Consider the following 16,474-nt stretch of genomic DNA (forward strand, 5'->3'; position numbering starts at 1 on the left):
ACTTGAGGGATAAAAGTTGGCAACCACAGTGTTTAAAATGTTTAGTGACGCAATCAAGTATTGCCATTCATTTTCTGCATGACATATATGCGTATGCACGTGAGTCACAAATTCTCAGCTCAGCAGATTTACAGACACAGAAAAACCATGACATAGCTTACCGAAAAGCATATATATATAGGCTCTTGTCCAAAATGAGAAAAAAAGTGATTTTTGTTAAACATCTTCAAATTTCAATTTATAATCCAAACTTTATAGCCATTTGGAAAATATGACTTGAATTGTAAAATATACTCTACGTGCAGCATAGAATTTTTAACTCAGCCCAACCAAATTAGATTTAGTTTGAAATTAAGAAGAATGTGTTGGAGGAAAATAGTGTGAATCACTATTTAAAAATGACTTCATAAGGCACGCCAACGCATGAATTTACACGAGAAAAACTTCTCATGTTTATTTATCTTTTATTTTACAACTTGAAAGGAAACAGAGGAAGCGTACAATATGTATGATTAGTCATCAACTCATTCTCACACACACACAATTGAAAATTGCTGGTTGAATTGACAATGGAAATAGATGGTCAAGGTCTCCTTCCCACACTTTGCCACAGTGCCACTGCACAGTCAGATTGAGAATTGAGTAACTGAACGGCATAGCATGATGTTTGTGCATTGTGCACTTAGCCGAGCAGAAAAAAAATGTTCCCACCAACTGTGTGCCATTCAGACAAAATCCTTCCGAAGCAAATCCAGATTGATTCAAGGCAGAGCCACTGAATATTTTTCAACGACCAAGTCAGTGTCTTGCTCTCCGCACTTGAACTAACAGAGAATAGTAGAATACAGGTTAAAATTAATTATCTTGATTCTTTGAGTATTTACATTTAAATCTAAATATTTTGAACGATTATTAGATTACACCACACTGCTAGCTGTCACTGTTTGTCACTGTTTCTATTTAATGTGTGACTCAAGTGTCAGCAGGTTATCTAACATTAACTTGGCCCAACTGAGACAAGCTGTGTGAATGACTCTTAGCACCACTTCAAAATACCAAAGTTACCCAATTGTGATCGTGATAGATGGACAGGGGACACGGGACACAAGAACGGGACATCCCACAAAGTACAAAATGAAAGCATGTCTGTTTGCTTCATTTCTAAAAAAGTAGAACCTTTTAAATCTGAGCAGAGTCCATTGTGGGTGCTGGTTAACCTCCTGATTTGTTTAGATTCCATAGATTTAGCTCTTTATGGAGCCAACGCTTGCTATCAAAACATACTTACAGGCAATGCTTCAAGAAGCAATATAGAATCCTTACCTTTTACACAATTACACTTATAATTGTGTTAAAGTGATATACTGTAAGAGAAACACTACAGAGCAATCTTTTAAACATTAATGATGAATGCAATAGAAATTGAAGCAATTTTCTAATCCCAACTGTTAAAATGAAAAGTCTAAAGCAAAAGTGTCAATTAATGCATTTTAAATCTTAACACTGCCTATGACAACAACCATACAGTGGCTATATTACTAGAATCAACTTACCTCACAAAACTTGTACATGTATGTTTGTCTTCTCTTGTCACTTTCAGTAAGCATTGATCACTCTATCCTTTGGTGTTACTGTTGCAAAATTGAAAGAAAAATTACAAACATTACAAAAGCAAAGGATGTTCAAATTTCATTCATCATCATATCACCTCTGTATTGACAAATTTTAAGTTTGGTTGCAATGTGAGGGTCCAGTTAATAGTACATTTTTGAAACATCTCATTAATAACGCTGAATGGATTCACACTTTTTGCACATTTTTCAACATTACTTGATAAATTGTAAAAGTACTAAACCAAGACAGTTGTCAAGTATGTAAATCCAAAGCTTCATCAAAATATTAAACAAAGTCAGATTTTTACAGTATGAGAAAAATATATAGAGTGATCAGATTGGTTTTGATTTTGGGCAACTGACTGACAATTACTGGATGTTAACTATAGCCAAAGTCAAGTCTGTTCAAAATAATATTGTAGAAACGTTGAAATTTCAACAAAAACTTACGCCGCCAAAACGACTTCTTGTAATTTTGAAATCTAGGGACACCCCAACCTCAAAGCCCCCCCCTGACATTTACAACAACCTATGTAATGGGTGGAGTAGCCGATGCGTAATAGCCTATACGAGTCTGGGGTGGGGAGGGGGACTTTCTCGTGTGTTTTAAGCAATATTAAGCATTAAGCATTTTTCCCCCCCAATACTTCCCACTCAGCCCAAATTTGCCTATATAATAAGACACATTGCATGAGAAATAAGCATCCACTTCCACAGGGTCTCTCGACTGAAAAGCCAAAAACAACCATCCAGCATGATGAGCACCGGCTGTCTCTCCGTCCTTCTCTTGTTCCTGACTGCACAGTTGCTCCTCAGCAAAGTGTGCTGCAGTCCTAAGTGCAACAACCAATGCTGCCGCTTCGTGGAAAGCTTCCCCGGCAGGCTTCGAAGGCTGCGAGAAGACTACGTGCAGATCAGGGATTTTTACGTGAGTACGAGACGTCGATGTCCGTGAAGACAGCATCGCGAAAAGCAAACCCCCGCACTAGTCTGACGCGTTGTTTTATTTACACAGGAAGCGAACGATGACTTGGACACTGTCCTGCTCGACCAGACAATCGAAGACTCTTTTAAAGTAAATTCCTCTATTTTCTGACAAGCGCTTTACATCTGAGCTTGGTAATCATCAGCACCATCAACAGTTTCTGTTTTCTGTACTCAGACGCCGTTTGCCTGCCATGCCATGAACACTATTCTGGAGTTTTACCTTGGCACGGTTCTGCCTGCAGCCATCACCGGAGTGTCGGAGGACACCAGTGAGTTGAGACCTTATGTGGAGTCCATCCAGCTGATATTTGATGAGCTGAAGAGAGATGTCACCAAATGTGTGAGTACAGCATGTGAAAAATGCGTCTTTTACGCGTCTATTGTTCTTTTACCGATTCGTAATCAGACTCGCACGTTCGTACAGAAAAATTGATCAAAAAAATAAATTTAAAAAATGCATTTTTATTGTCACTTAAAAAAGACAACTCAGCTAATTATAAAACATTACACCAGCTAATTTTCATATTACAAATTAACTTCAATAAGGTCCTGGATAAGGAATATCTTAACTCTCTGAATCAGTCACGTCATAAAGTTCATGTTCCAAACTGTTGCCGCAATATCTCATTCTATTTAAAAAGGAACAAGGACAAGTACAAACAACTGTTTTCAAACATAGCTGAGAGTAACAGTAAAAAGTGGCCCAAAAATAAATAGTCAAGAAAAATACAGATACCCGAACAATTCACCAACACTGATTTTGGTGGGCCAGCATGAAAATAATAACAAAAAGGGTAAGGAATCATTTTTAAATAGATTGAAGTTCAAATTTGAGCGTAATGTAAATTTGATATTTACCAATGCATGGTACGTGCTAGCATATATAACATTGGCTGTGCTTGTGTATAGAATTTATTGCACATTAAGGCAGGATTAATTTATATAACAATGTGGGAATTAGGTTGTACAGTGCATAGTGCAACGCTGAGCTAAATTGTTTTCCATGTTATTTCGAGTTTCAAAGATAAACGTCATAAAACATGTGTTTGGATAAGTACCTTCAGTATTGAATCAAAAGTCCCATCCTAATTTTGGGATAAATCACTGACGCTCCTGAAGATGAGCCACATGCATCAGCATGACCCAAAAAATAAGGAAGTCACTGCTTGTGTGGTTCACTGGAAGAAGCATGACGCATTGAAAAAAGATAAGACGTGTATTATGTGCATCATCCCGTTCTTACAGAAGGGGAAGTGAATTGGAGGACGTGTTTGTCAAAGTCTGCAGATATTTTAAATAACACACTTTCCCTCTTCTTTGCGTAGAGGAAATACTTTGGCTGCCAGAAGCAGTTTGACATCGTCAAACTGAATATGACCTACACTCAGGTGAGTCTACCTGCATTGCGCAATCATGCCAGCACCAGCGGCAGTTTTAATTTTTCTAAAGCCAGCTTTGTGTTTGCCCTCAGATGGAGAACAAAGGTGTGTACAAGGCCATGGGTGAGCTGGACGTGCTTTTTAACTACATCGAAATATATCTGGCTTCCAAACGTCTCAAGAACCAAGCTGTGTCCTTGTAAAAAAAAAAAAAAAAATTAAACTCGCTAACCCTCATCAATGTGAACTTGCTTATCTCAGGAAGAAAGCATAGATGTTTAGATTAATATTATTTTTTTACCACTTGACAACTCAGTATGTGCCTATGAAAAGCCTCTGCATCAGAATCATATTGAATCCAATGTGCCGGCTGAAATATTTATTGTTTCAATGTACTTTTCTATTTATTTTAAATCTGTAACTAATAAAGGATTTGCCACCATGTAAAGCTTCCTTTGATATTTTCTGTGCACGTACATATAAGGAGGACCAAATGACTCACTACATTACACCCTACATCACTGCAGTCGAGACACGTTTAGCGTAAAGCCGAAATGCTGCACTAACCTCAAACGTGACCTATATCTTCCACTTACCAGCAGCAGCCCCTGATTTAAACTTACCGTAAGTGGAACTCCATAGCCCTTGCATATGCAATGGTATGCCACTCACGCAAGGTTAAACAAAATAATCATAATTAAAAAAGCACTTTCCTAATGATTGATTTGATGACTGAAACCGAACTGATTTTATTTCGACCAAATGTAGTCAACATATGTGTCAGTCAACATAGTTGAAGATTGAAAAACGTTGTGAAAGTAGCAATGGTGACTGAGATGAGACTGAGACTAGCAGATGATGGAGAAACGATAAAACTTGCGCATGCGGTTTCTTGGGAAATATTTGCCACCTGTCTGTACTGATAATACTCAAGCTGATGATGGCTGATGCTAAACCGCAGTTTTCCCTTGTACATTGTAAAAATTAGTAAGACGTCAACTAAAATAGCAACCTCGAGCTTGAATCGTTGGTTTCTGTTTAGAGCTCACTACTTAATAACATCATTTCAAAAAATGGCAGCCATGATGATACCTTTCAGTTATGGATGACATCCACTACAACTATCCAGGAAAGATGACCATGGCATGACAAAGCTGAATCTTGAGGGGCCAAAACGAAGTAGCGCATGATTCACTTCTCTCTGTTAATACATCACTGTGTAAAAATGTGGCGCCTTCATTGCTTCCTGACGATGAAAATGAGGTGGTCAAGCGAGTAACTAAAAGTAAAATAAAATATCTCTACGAATCGATTGAAATAACAGCAAGAAAAAAAGAAGTAAAACCTATTGTAGATTAATTATAAAAATTTGAAATGAAAGTGTACCCTTTACCTTTTGGTGAGATGCATGTATTCAAAAGAAGACAAATAACAATGAAGTTTGCTTTTAGTTATTTGTCCAGATATTTGAAGTTTTTAAACATGTGTGCACACATTACGTGCTGGCATATTCGCAGCCCGTTAAACTTCCGATTCAAAATATGACAGAGGACCTAATTGAAGAAACCGGAAAGTCCAACGATTAGGATCCGAATTTTGCAAAACGTGCTAGCAAAATGATGTCTCACTTCTTGGCCTACTTAGTCAAACGTGGGTCACGCTGCTTCCTGCGTGAGCAGATGTGAATCATAGGATGCGAAGCACAATGGTGCACCGCTGCAAATAACGTGGCATAAATACAAAGGTGTGTCATTCACTGGCCACGTGAAAAACTGAGGTGATTCAAACAGTTTTGAGGCTGACATGAGACATCGAAACAGATCTAAAAATGGACCTCCTTGAAAACCACACCCCATCCTCTGAAAAGGGTTATATGGGAAAACAGAAGCTATGTATATCAAGTCCAGCACATTTCCTTTACGAAACAAATGTGTACATTTCCTGGAAAAAAATCTTCAATATTGAATGTCGGAGAAAAAAAAAAAAAATGCCAAGCACAAAATTGCTCACATGTATTGAGTCATATCTGTTACATGAGCCCTGGACTTTTGAAAAGCTGCTTAAGAAAGGAAAAAAATTGTGGGCACCAATAATCTTTTTGGATTTTTTTTTTGTACTTTAAGAAACACAGGTCAACAGACATGACTCAGTCACAAGGTTTACAATTGGCAGGTTTGGGATTTTTTTTCTGAGATGGCACACTCGTGACAAACGTGCCTTTAAACACGAGTGCTGGCTGGAATACACATTTTTGCGTCGTAGACCATACGTGGCATTCATATAAAAAAATATATATATATAATATATATATATATATATATAATATATATATATATATATATATATATATATATATATATATATATATATATATATACACATACACACACATACATATACATCCATATCTATCTATCTATCTATCTATCTATGCAAATTTATGCACCTTCCTACTTTTGTTCAAGTAATGATTGCACACTTTCTGTAAATCCCATAAACTTCATTTCACTTCTCAAATATCACTGTGTTTGTCTGCTATATGATAGATTTAACCGAAATTGCTGATCCGAACAACCAATGATTTATAAAGGACTATCATGAAAATGATCAGAAGTTTTGCATATGACTGTATATATAAAGAAATAAATATAAATATATAAAACATGTAGTTGATATTTTTGATCGATATTTTGATGACAATTCACGCCAGATATCACCCGTATGTTTGGATTCTCAATTTGAAGGCTGACTAACATCAGTGGAGTTTTTCTTCAGATAAATCGGCAACTAATTTGCTCCGTTGACAAACTGGATGGCTGCTGAAAAAAGTGCTAGTCATGCCAACTGTCACGGTTTGAGCGGAGAAGGAAGCTCAGTAACGTGCCTCGTAAATCACAAAAAGTACAGAGGGGCTGTTTCCAAAGCCTGTAGAAATGGGCATATTCCAGGAAGTTGTCCCTGAGATAAGGGGAAAGTCTGAGTATAACTATCAGGGGTCAGCAACTTTTTGGAAACAAACAGCATCTTTTTGTGTTCTAATCAACTGATTTCTATTTTATTCAATTATGATGGACACGTTGCTGTTCCAACGTGATCATCATATTTGAATGTTCATATGTAATTAATATATTTACATTGAAAAGAAATAGTGGAAAAAAATCTTGTGAAGATGCAGGCCTGGTTTGTATGTTTTAATTGAAAGCAAGCAGACAAAAGTATGGCAGTTGCAATTGAACAGAAAAAAAGACTAAAATGTGCAGGAAAAAAAAAGTAAAAGATTTTGTCAACATACATTTTTTTACAGTGCGAAATATGTGCTACAGAATGTTGGTGTACTTACAAAGAGAAAGAAAAATGAAGGAACACAATCCGTTCCCGTGATCCCAAGTGAGCTGGGAGGTCCTAAATGGAGAGAACACTGAAGAGGAACCATCAATTACACCCGTGATTGTGACGATAGCTTGCTGCTGGTGTGTCACAACAAAGCGATGCTCTTTCGTACTTTCGGGCAGGACGTTTGGAGGTGCACTTGTTGTTAAAAGAAATGAAAGAATGGCAGCTACTAACCACTTGTGTCCCAGTGTTCTTCTCACACCAGACGACAGGAACACACACACTTCCCATCTTTCCAATACAGTGATCGAATGATACCCAACACCATCGCCAAAAGGTCCAAGCAGTGCTTTAAGTCGACGCACCATCTGCATAGCATCGACTTGTAATCTGGCAGCCAAACATGACGTTACGAAATGCCACAAACAAAAAGTCAATAAGGCATGTGCGGAAATGTCTGTAAAAATCCGTGAAAAAATACAATTGAATCTATTTTCTTTTTTTTTTTTTTTTAGCTACGTGCGGGTGGCGCAACCTTCTCTGCCCGGAGACTGGATCTGTAATGAGGATGTCTTAAGGCAGGTGAGAGCCCAGAAAGGTTAGCGGAGGCTACAGGTCAGAACGGCCCTGCCGGGAACATTCACTAAGACAAACAGAACCTCAAACACACACAAAATGAGCAAACAGTCCCTGCTCATTTCCAGGCAAGATAGTCCTTACAATCCACTCGTCAGTTCAAAATACATTTGCTTACATGGTGTATATGTCAAGGACCGCCTTCCGTTTCGTTTTGGGGATTTAGCCATTTTGTTTAACATTCACGAGTTGGAGCGAGACACTGCTAACTGTGAGGGCTTCGTCTACTCTCGAGTGCTAAAATGACATTTGAGATTAAAAAAAATAAAATAACAGTGCTTCTCCTCGCCTTTTTTGAATTGATAATCTCTTCGCTCAACTAAAACCACAGCTCAAGAACCTATCTAAAAAGTGGGGCATTAAAATGCTTGATAAAACAAAAAGGAGCACTCTCCAAAACATTAGGCATATTAAAACACTGAGAAAAATCCATGCAGTGTGACTCACACCCAGACAACTTATTGCTTCCGTTTTACAATCTGCGAGTGCATCTTAGTGAGCAGTGGACTGAGCGTCCGCAATGGCGTTGCTGGCTTTCTTCCTCCTCTTTGTTAGCAGCGGATTGGTCGAGTCTTCAATGGTCTTAATCTTTATTTGCTCATAGTCAACCCTCATGGTTGCCAAGGCACTGGTCATTTCCTCCTGAAAGATGAGCCATATTGGCACATTTCAGCAGCAGCAGCAGCACTAGACCAAAAACAATCAAATAGGACAAAGTGACAAACCTTGACATCCTCCCACGCGTCTTTCTCTTCTTTTAACACCCGGCTGGTGTGCAGGGGCGTCTGAGGAACTTCCATGGACTGCTGCATGGACACAAGCAGCAATCTGGCTTCAATGGACAATATCTTGCAAAATGATTGAACTGAAAGGGGTTTGTGCTTACATTAATCCATGGGTGATTCATAAACTCTGTGATGGTCATTCTTTGGGTGGGCTCCGTCTTCAGGAGGGTCCTGATCAGCTGTTTAGCTGCAATTGGAATAGTTCAAGTTCAGTTCTTTTCAATTAAGGTTTTGTAGTTTTCTAGATGGCTGTTGATTTACTTTGCTTTACTACATGCGTCGTATTTTTACCTTCTTCTGATACATCGGACCACTCAGGATTGGGGAACTCGTACTGCCCCATCCTAATCCTCTTCTTCATCCCGGGTGAAATGGCTAGACCGTGATTTGAATAAAAAGGGGGGTACCCACACAACCTGGAGAAGAACAGTTACATGTTGCAGCGACCAAATGATCTCACGTGATGCAACGTTAAAAAAAAGACATCACTTACAGAATATACATAATGACACCTAAAGACCACATGTCACAAGATTTGTCATATTTTTCTGGGCCCAGAACCTCTGGAGCTGTAGGAAGTGAAATGAATACATAAAAAACAATTAGAGAAACGCGAACAATGCAATGCCGTGCTACAAAATGCAGCGAAGAACACTTACCAACATAGTACGGCGTGTAGCAGGGAGTAGCAAGGGAGTTGTGTGAGGTGGTTTCCTTGGCAAAGCCAAAGTCGGTGAGCTTGAGCAAAGCGTTGGGCCTCTTGGTGGAGTACAGTAAATTCTCTGGCTACGGGATGTTTCACATAAAGCGAGTGATGTCACTTCTATGTCGGACTGTTCCGAACAGAGGGGTGACGGAACACGCTTACCTTAACATCTCTGTGGGCGATGTTGACAGCGTGGAGATATTGAATGGCCTCGCCGATACTTTTCATTATGTCAGATGCCTCTGGCATCAGGAATAAACGGGTTTAAGATGAAATGAATGTCAGCACTGGTACATTATAATACGGCAATGCAGTCGGCGTGATGTTGTACCTCTCTCTGTGAATGCCTGATCCCCTCTGTCCTGGATTCGACTGAAGAGTTCGCCTCCGTCCATGCTGCAACAAAAGATACATCTGTTTTCAATGTTGAAATGATTGCTAGTTTGGGAGCAATTCAAATTGGGAAATTCCAATTAAATGAGTGATGGCGAGACACTCAAATCATTTTATTCCATTTGAAATTAATGCGCAAGTGAATGGTAATTAAACGCACGTATTTTGCGCACACTTGCTAATACAGTCATCTTGTGTCTGTGAACATTGGTTAGCGGTACGTCTGAATGAAGTGATGCATGGGAATATGCTAATCAGTCGGCTTGACATGATTCATTCAAATGTCCCGGTGCTGTCGCATTGTCACGATTTGGGGTTTGTGTGTGTGACCAAAGACGCATGACTGCACAAATGATTTCTTCCAGCATGCATGTAAAGAGCGAGGGAAGATCTCTCACCACAGCATACTTCGACATTCTCGAAATCTATTATCTTTCGCTTTTTGTTTACGGAGAAACGCAAGCTGCACATCCTCTGTTGCGCCAATGATCACCAAATGAGAAGCCTCTCTGATTTGCATTTTGGTTATTTTTAAGCCCTCGCTTTCCCCACGTGTTCTTGAACTGTATGGGGTGATGAATTATCATCAGAGGTGAGGAAGGCGCGCGTGGTCTTAAAGCGAGGGACAGCCTCTAACCTCAACGCACTTCGGTATTCTCAAAACCTTTCACTTTTGCTTACGGAGAAACGTTCTCGGTTGCGCTACTGATCACCAAATGAGAAGCCTCTCTGGCTTGCATTTTGTTTATCTTTACATCTGTGTTCTTGAACTGTATAGGATGACGAATTATCATCAGAGGTGAGAATGGTGCCAGTAAATGTACATTGACGCACACTTTCGATCACACTTATTTTACATTGTCATGAACGAGATAATGGACTTCACTTAAAGGAACGTAATTATGAGAAGAAACTGCCTGTCTTGGCAGTGACATCTGTTAAATGACACCATTAAATTTGACATTGGGTAAAATGGTTTGTTTGCATCTGGGGGACCTTTTATTTTCTGAATTTGTTAACTCACCACTCCATGACAATTAGCAAGCATTTCCTGCTTTGATAGAGGTTTTCATAGACATCAATAATCCGGACAATGTTGGAACAAGGCGATGCTCTCCAGTGGAGCTCCACTTCTCGACGTGCTTTGGAGCAATCCTGCAGCATCTGGATGGCGGGACAGAAATAACAAGAAATGAACGAAGAAGACCAGGCATGTGGTAAATTGAATCACTCGCCACATGAGACAAAAAGAAGCCCAATGCTGCCATCATTTGGCGAAATATAGACCCTGCATTGCAGAGATGATTATGTGCAGCTATGGCGCCCTCTTGTGGCGGGAGTCGATAATTGCATATTAACGCCAATGATTTATTTTGAGCTAATTGCTGTCTTGCGGGTAAAAAATTGCCAGAGGTTCTGTTTTGAGCCTAGACGCGAATTTATTTATTTGAGGTTTTCTGCAAAAAAATAAATAATGTACAAATGTTTTATTGTATGGGACATTGATTTACACATTCTCTAATGATAAAAACAGAAATGAATAGCAGTAATAGCAGCTGCCACTTATCATGCTTTACGTCAGGGGTTTTCAACTGGTTTTGTCCAAGGGACCACCATTATAACCAGGAAGCAACTCGGGGACCACCGCTTTGACGCAATATTATTTGATACCAAAGGAGGATAGACCTATACCAGCTATTTATAGCTAGCTATTTCTATATTTGTCTCATGTCTATTTTGGGAATCTCAGCTACAGTTGACATAATTTGAATGGGCAAATGATTCACAAAATTAGCTCGGAAATAAATCAAGTCTAAATAATGAACCGATTTTATTTTCTAAAACGTTGAAAATATTTTCTATTTCCAATTTTGCGGACCACCTGCAATACCGTCACGGACCACTAGAGGGTCGCAGACCACCGGTTGACAATGACTGCGTTACATCAAGCCCAAAAAGAAAGGGGGTGTGCGTCAAAGTATATGCCTCCCTCCAAAGCGTCTGGGGAAGAGAGATTTAGCTCTGCTTTGTTGTATCTTTGACTATGAATAATTCATCAACATGGTCAATCATCTTGATCATAATATAATCAAATTTTTTTCTCAACTTTCTTTCACCATTTTTGTATTGCGAGTAGTCAAAACATTCCTTTTCTTTTGTTGCTTTTATAGAAACTATGGTGATTAATGTCATTTATGTTGAAATGTTCAGATCAACCAACTAACACATTTAAATAAAAGGCTTATCTTAATCGGGTTCAAATAATCGCCATCATTTGCAGTAACATTAAAACTGTGATTTTCTCTGTTGTGCCCGGGCCTGAAATGTCAAAGAGGAACGAGCCAGGGCTGTAAGAAGAGACAAGGCCATGAACTAAAATAGCCAAAGCTGAATCTAAATATAACAAACACTACTCCCCCCCCCCCCCCATCGTCCCACCTACTCCTTCATTAAGAAAATATATACATAACACCCCCAGTGTTTTTTGTCAATAACTGTGTGGCCCACCCATCTGTTGTGGGCTCTTTGAGACTAAATCCCGAAGCCTGGTGAGGAGGACGGTGCAGATGGGCAAACAATACACTTCCTGACGCAAACACAAAGGCTCCGTCCAGAGCCTACTGGCAGGACACCCGGGAGGTGGGGTGAGGGAAAGATGCACGAGTGTCCACCTGCCACTTGAGCCACAGCCAGAATAGATCCAGAGAAATCATGCTTAAAGGGTGATAAGGCGGTGAACTCGAGATTACAGAGGCAACGCGTAAGCTTGAATCCGTCATAAAAGCCTCTTAGGGATTCAACCAAACTCTACAAAAGGATATGCTCACGTATGTGTTTGCCTGGTGTGAGGCAAACATGTTTATGTGTCAATCTGATTACTGAAATCTGTTCAACTATACAATACTCGACAAACAGCCACTTTGACTGTAAATAGTTGTGTGTGATCCTTCCGAAACGTAAATAAATACAGGTTTTTCCGCGATGATTTCTCCTGATGTAAAAGCGGGATATATTTTGGATTCCATTCTGCTAGTAAAACTTTATTTGCATTTGATAGCTATGACGCCAGCTAGCAATGACATAATGGGTAAATACGTTAAATGTCGCGGGGTGCAATGTAGTCAGAAAACTGAGTGGCTGACCTTGAGGAGGAAGTGAGGGTGAAATTGAAACAACAAATGAGGAAAGCATTAACACTGCTTCACGAAAACATTTCCTCTTAATGGCCGCCACACACAACTGAGTGAATTGTCAATTGCCTTGTTTATTTTTTAAGTATTCCGTAAATATCATGCCAACCATATCATGCGAGTTACTGTAATATTGTATTAACTGTAATAATTCATTTGTTCATTCACAACTTTCCAGGACTGAAGAAAACCAAATCCTTGCCAAAGTAGTAAAAGCCCCGACTCCATAAATAACACAAATATAACCCTCTAAAGAAAGGTTGGGGGTCAAGGCCACAGCCTCTTCCTTCCTCATGGCCTCCCTCCAAATCCTTCCTCACTTTTGCATCTCGTGACTAAAAAACGGCCAAGCACTTCCTCTGTGACTGAACTGGAATTGCTGAATCCAGCTAAAACTGATTTTTAGGAAACAATTCTGTACGTTCACATTCCTAATGCAAATTCTCTCAAAGATGGCCAATTATTCACAAGGGTGCCTGCATCACTACTTGGAGTTTCACGTCCATCCAGGAAATGCAACTTGGAAATCTTGCCACCAAACTACTTCCGCGGTATGAGAGTATAGAAGGACCAAGACAGGCCCAACACGTCTCAAGCAGAGAAGACCGGAAGGCATGTCACTTGAAGCACGTATGAGGAGACCGGAGAGCAATGACCCAGTTATTTAACTTTTACAGGATGTTTTCAAATTGTGACTTTGCACAATCAATTTTTGTCCCCCCTCAGAAAGAAATAGTCACCCAAAAAAACAACTGGAGCACCTGAATATATGACAGTATTTATTAATCATTGACTAACTGCATGTTCCCTCAAAAGGAGCGTCACAAACAGAGTTGCAGCTTTTAGGGAACTTCACGGCTTGGGAAGTATTTCACCAGCAAAACACCTGACATTATTATGTCATAGTGGTGGCTGTTCATATGAAAACTTGCCTTATCCAATTGAGAAATTGGAAAGACAAACATCCCATGTGGTCAAGGCCCAACAAATAGCTATGTGACAATAGGCCCGATTCCGTCATTACCTGGTGTGCTCATGTCACGACAGGTCTGTTTGAGCTCATCTCAGAATAATGCACTCACATTAGTTGAAAAAAAGTGTTTTCGGCTTCTATTTTTAGATATGACGTACAGTGGAATCCCATCGTCGTCTCATTTTTTTAATTGGATGATTCTTAGGTAGTAGTTCAGTGTTTTTCGCGGGCAGGCGGGATAACTTCAAGCAAATTGGTAAGAGGGAGCTTGCTTTTTCATATTACCAAATGTCATCTAATTCTGAAGTATTGTAGTCTATTGAAATGAATTTACATCTAATTTGTACTATGCCGAAAGCAAAGGCCAAAATTATTTTATTAGCTGTTATTACATTAGTCACTTTGTGAAATCGTAAACTTTCTTGTCTCTTATTTGTAATTCAATTCACAGTGAAAGAAACTGGGCAAACTTTTTTTTGGTCAACCACTTTTCAGTGAGATCGATCTTGATCTGACACATTTCGATTTCTAAATGGGAAAGAATTAGATGCATAATGCATGTCTTTCCTGAGTGACATTTGTGTTACATTAGATTGTGTCAGAACTTTTTTTCGCTTTGGCATGTTATGACAGCTCAAGCAGGAAGAGACCCAGATAACCGGCTGGAAATTTTTTTCAAGTGAGACAATGGGTTTCACTTAGATGAGTATACACATTCGATGTTGCGTTCGAGTTGAGCCTACCTTTAGAGCATACTTGTCCCCGGTCTTCCTCTGGAAGATTTCAAGCACCTTGCCATTGATTCCAAGCCCCAGCACCTGACTGGTCACCTTGTAATCGTCTGTAATGGCGTTCTTCTTTATCTGTAAGGTGGGTCTGCTCAGGAAGGGGAGAAACTGGCCCGCCGGGTTAGGCTGTCCGGCGGGATTCTGTTGCCCGGTCGGGTTGGGAAAGAGCGGCTGGTTCTGTGCGTTGGATAGCATTGTTTTCGTCTGAGGGCTAAGCGACAAGCTCTCGTGTCAAAACTCCCCCGTCCGGCCTGATCAGAAGTCCGTTTTCAAGGCAGGGGCTTCTTCCTGGATTAGCTTCCTTTTGACAAACTATTCGCGGTGTCGCAACCAGGCCCGAGGAAGCAAACAGCGGCCAGCTTTCGTCAGACGCTAACAAAGTCACTCGATTAGCCGGTAGAATGCTAAACTAGCTCGTCGTTAGCATGTCCATTCGCTCCTAATCTTGACCTTTGACTTTTCGGCTAACAAGTCAGCTCTCGGTTAGCTTATCCATCTCTGGTACTGGCTGCCGATCACCGGATCCTCCAAGAACTTTTTTCTTCGCCTAACATCCCCTCAAAAAAATGTTTTAGATAGGCACGTTGCCAAGCAGGTACCGTCGAACAAGAATTTTTAAAAAATCCGAACGGCACGGCGAGGAAAGTTCGGTTAGCAGTAGGCGGCACAGCAAACACTTCACTTTTCCGAGGGCCAAGTCAGACACCCAGCCAGGGCAGGTTTTACTTCTGACGTCATAGTCTTGTTTACGGCACTTAAAGGAGAAGCGGACGCAAAATTCAATTTTAGGCTTGTCTTATTATTTGTATATTTTGTTATTTATTTACATTTTAAAATAAAGGTCTTTGTAAACTCCTCTTTCTTAGTGATTTATCAGTAGGTGACCTCGAATGAATGTGTCCTGTGATTTTTTTTTGTATGTTGCTTTTTTTGGAGTATATTGATGTTTTGACACGTTGTTCTACAAATCAGGGACATTTAAGATTTGTGGGTGGGGGGAAAGAAAAACAGAGAAGCGGAGGAGCCGTAATGGTTCTCAGAACTGTAAGACAGGGGGAATTTCATATCTATTTTCACATTCTTTCAAAAGAAAGTGTATTCTGCGTCTTAACAGGCGTTGTTGGTACATTGAACTTCATGCATTTACTCAGGTCGTAACTGACTGCGGTTTCAGTCGAGAGCCACTTGTTCTGTTATGATAGTAAAAGCTGCAAACATAAAAATAGAACTGGTAATCTATATAACCAGCCAGCCAGCCAGCCAGCCCACGGACACGCGCCAAGGTTGCAAAGTTAAGGTGATTGATTGGCAGTGTTGTCGCCCCTACTTCCTAATGGTCGTGGACACGTATGACGGTATATAAATATATTTTTAAAATAAAACTATTAACTTCTTATTTGACATGTAGAAAACCGTTTCAGAATGCAGTCAATACATCTTGATTAAGGTTCATGGACTAAAGTACAAGGTTTTGTTTTCAGGGGTTAAACTATTCCACGCACTTGTAAAACGAATAAAAAAACATTTAATTTTATTTATTATAAACATTTAAACATAATATTTATTGTTTTACATTTATGTTAAGTGCCGTGGCAATACAAAAGGCTTTAGTTCAAGACACGAACTGATGTGATCAAATTCTTTATCTCGTTCACTTACTGATTGACGCATCGGCTGTTTACTGCAGTTC

General features: G+C 39.7%; 3 protein-coding genes across 5 annotated transcripts in view; 1 reads left to right on the plus strand and 2 right to left on the minus strand.

Annotated features, from left to right (window-relative positions):
- LOC148390555 (sodium- and chloride-dependent neutral and basic amino acid transporter B(0+)-like) overlaps positions 1-2,868 on the minus strand; it is a 40,260-nt gene extending 37,392 nt beyond the window's left edge. Inside the window, exons 1-2 of the mRNA XM_088390677.1 lie at positions 2,821-2,868; positions 1,554-1,631 (exon numbers count right to left, since the gene is read on the minus strand). Of these exons, the coding sequence (XP_088246803.1) occupies positions 1,554-1,607 (54 nt within the window). The 5' untranslated portion in view covers positions 1,608-1,631; positions 2,821-2,868. The remainder of the gene's footprint in view (positions 1-1,553; positions 1,632-2,820) is intronic.
- On the minus strand, positions 425-15,505 carry mapkapk2a (MAPK activated protein kinase 2a). 3 transcript variants are annotated; one of them, XR_015861441.1, is made up of 13 exons: positions 14,740-15,505; positions 10,857-10,996; positions 9,771-9,835; positions 9,602-9,681; positions 9,393-9,519; positions 9,227-9,302; positions 9,025-9,149; positions 8,835-8,920; positions 8,674-8,754; positions 7,320-8,590; positions 2,821-2,916; positions 1,554-1,631; positions 425-824 (listed from the first exon to the last, which is right to left on the minus strand). XR_015861441.1 is itself a non-coding variant. In XM_088390681.1 (10 exons), exons 1-10 carry the CDS (start codon positions 14,977-14,979, stop codon positions 8,441-8,443), a joined length of 1,170 nt encoding a protein of 389 aa, XP_088246807.1. In that variant the 5' UTR covers positions 14,980-15,505; the 3' UTR covers positions 7,157-8,440. The 3 variants fall into 3 exon arrangements, 1 of the variants encoding a protein (XP_088246807.1); XR_015861443.1 differs by lacking the exons at positions 425-824; positions 1,554-1,631; positions 2,821-2,916 and having other exon boundaries at positions 7,157-7,397; positions 7,547-8,590; XM_088390681.1 differs by lacking the exons at positions 425-824; positions 1,554-1,631; positions 2,821-2,916 and having other exon boundaries at positions 7,157-8,590.
- il10 (interleukin 10) lies at positions 2,215-4,427 on the plus strand. Its single transcript, XM_088390684.1, has 5 exons — positions 2,215-2,541; positions 2,629-2,688; positions 2,776-2,940; positions 3,926-3,988; positions 4,072-4,427. The coding sequence occupies exons 1-5, from the start codon at positions 2,368-2,370 to the stop codon at positions 4,180-4,182; spliced, it is 573 nt and encodes a 190-aa protein (XP_088246810.1). The 5' UTR covers positions 2,215-2,367; the 3' UTR covers positions 4,183-4,427.
- Positions 15,506-16,474: the final 969 nt, after the last annotated feature.

The sequence above is a fragment of the Syngnathus floridae genome, chromosome 11 (genome assembly GCF_059516105.1).
Source record: "Syngnathus floridae isolate MCC-2025c chromosome 11, RoL_Sflo_1.0, whole genome shotgun sequence".
NCBI lineage: Eukaryota > Metazoa > Chordata > Actinopteri > Syngnathiformes > Syngnathidae > Syngnathus > Syngnathus floridae.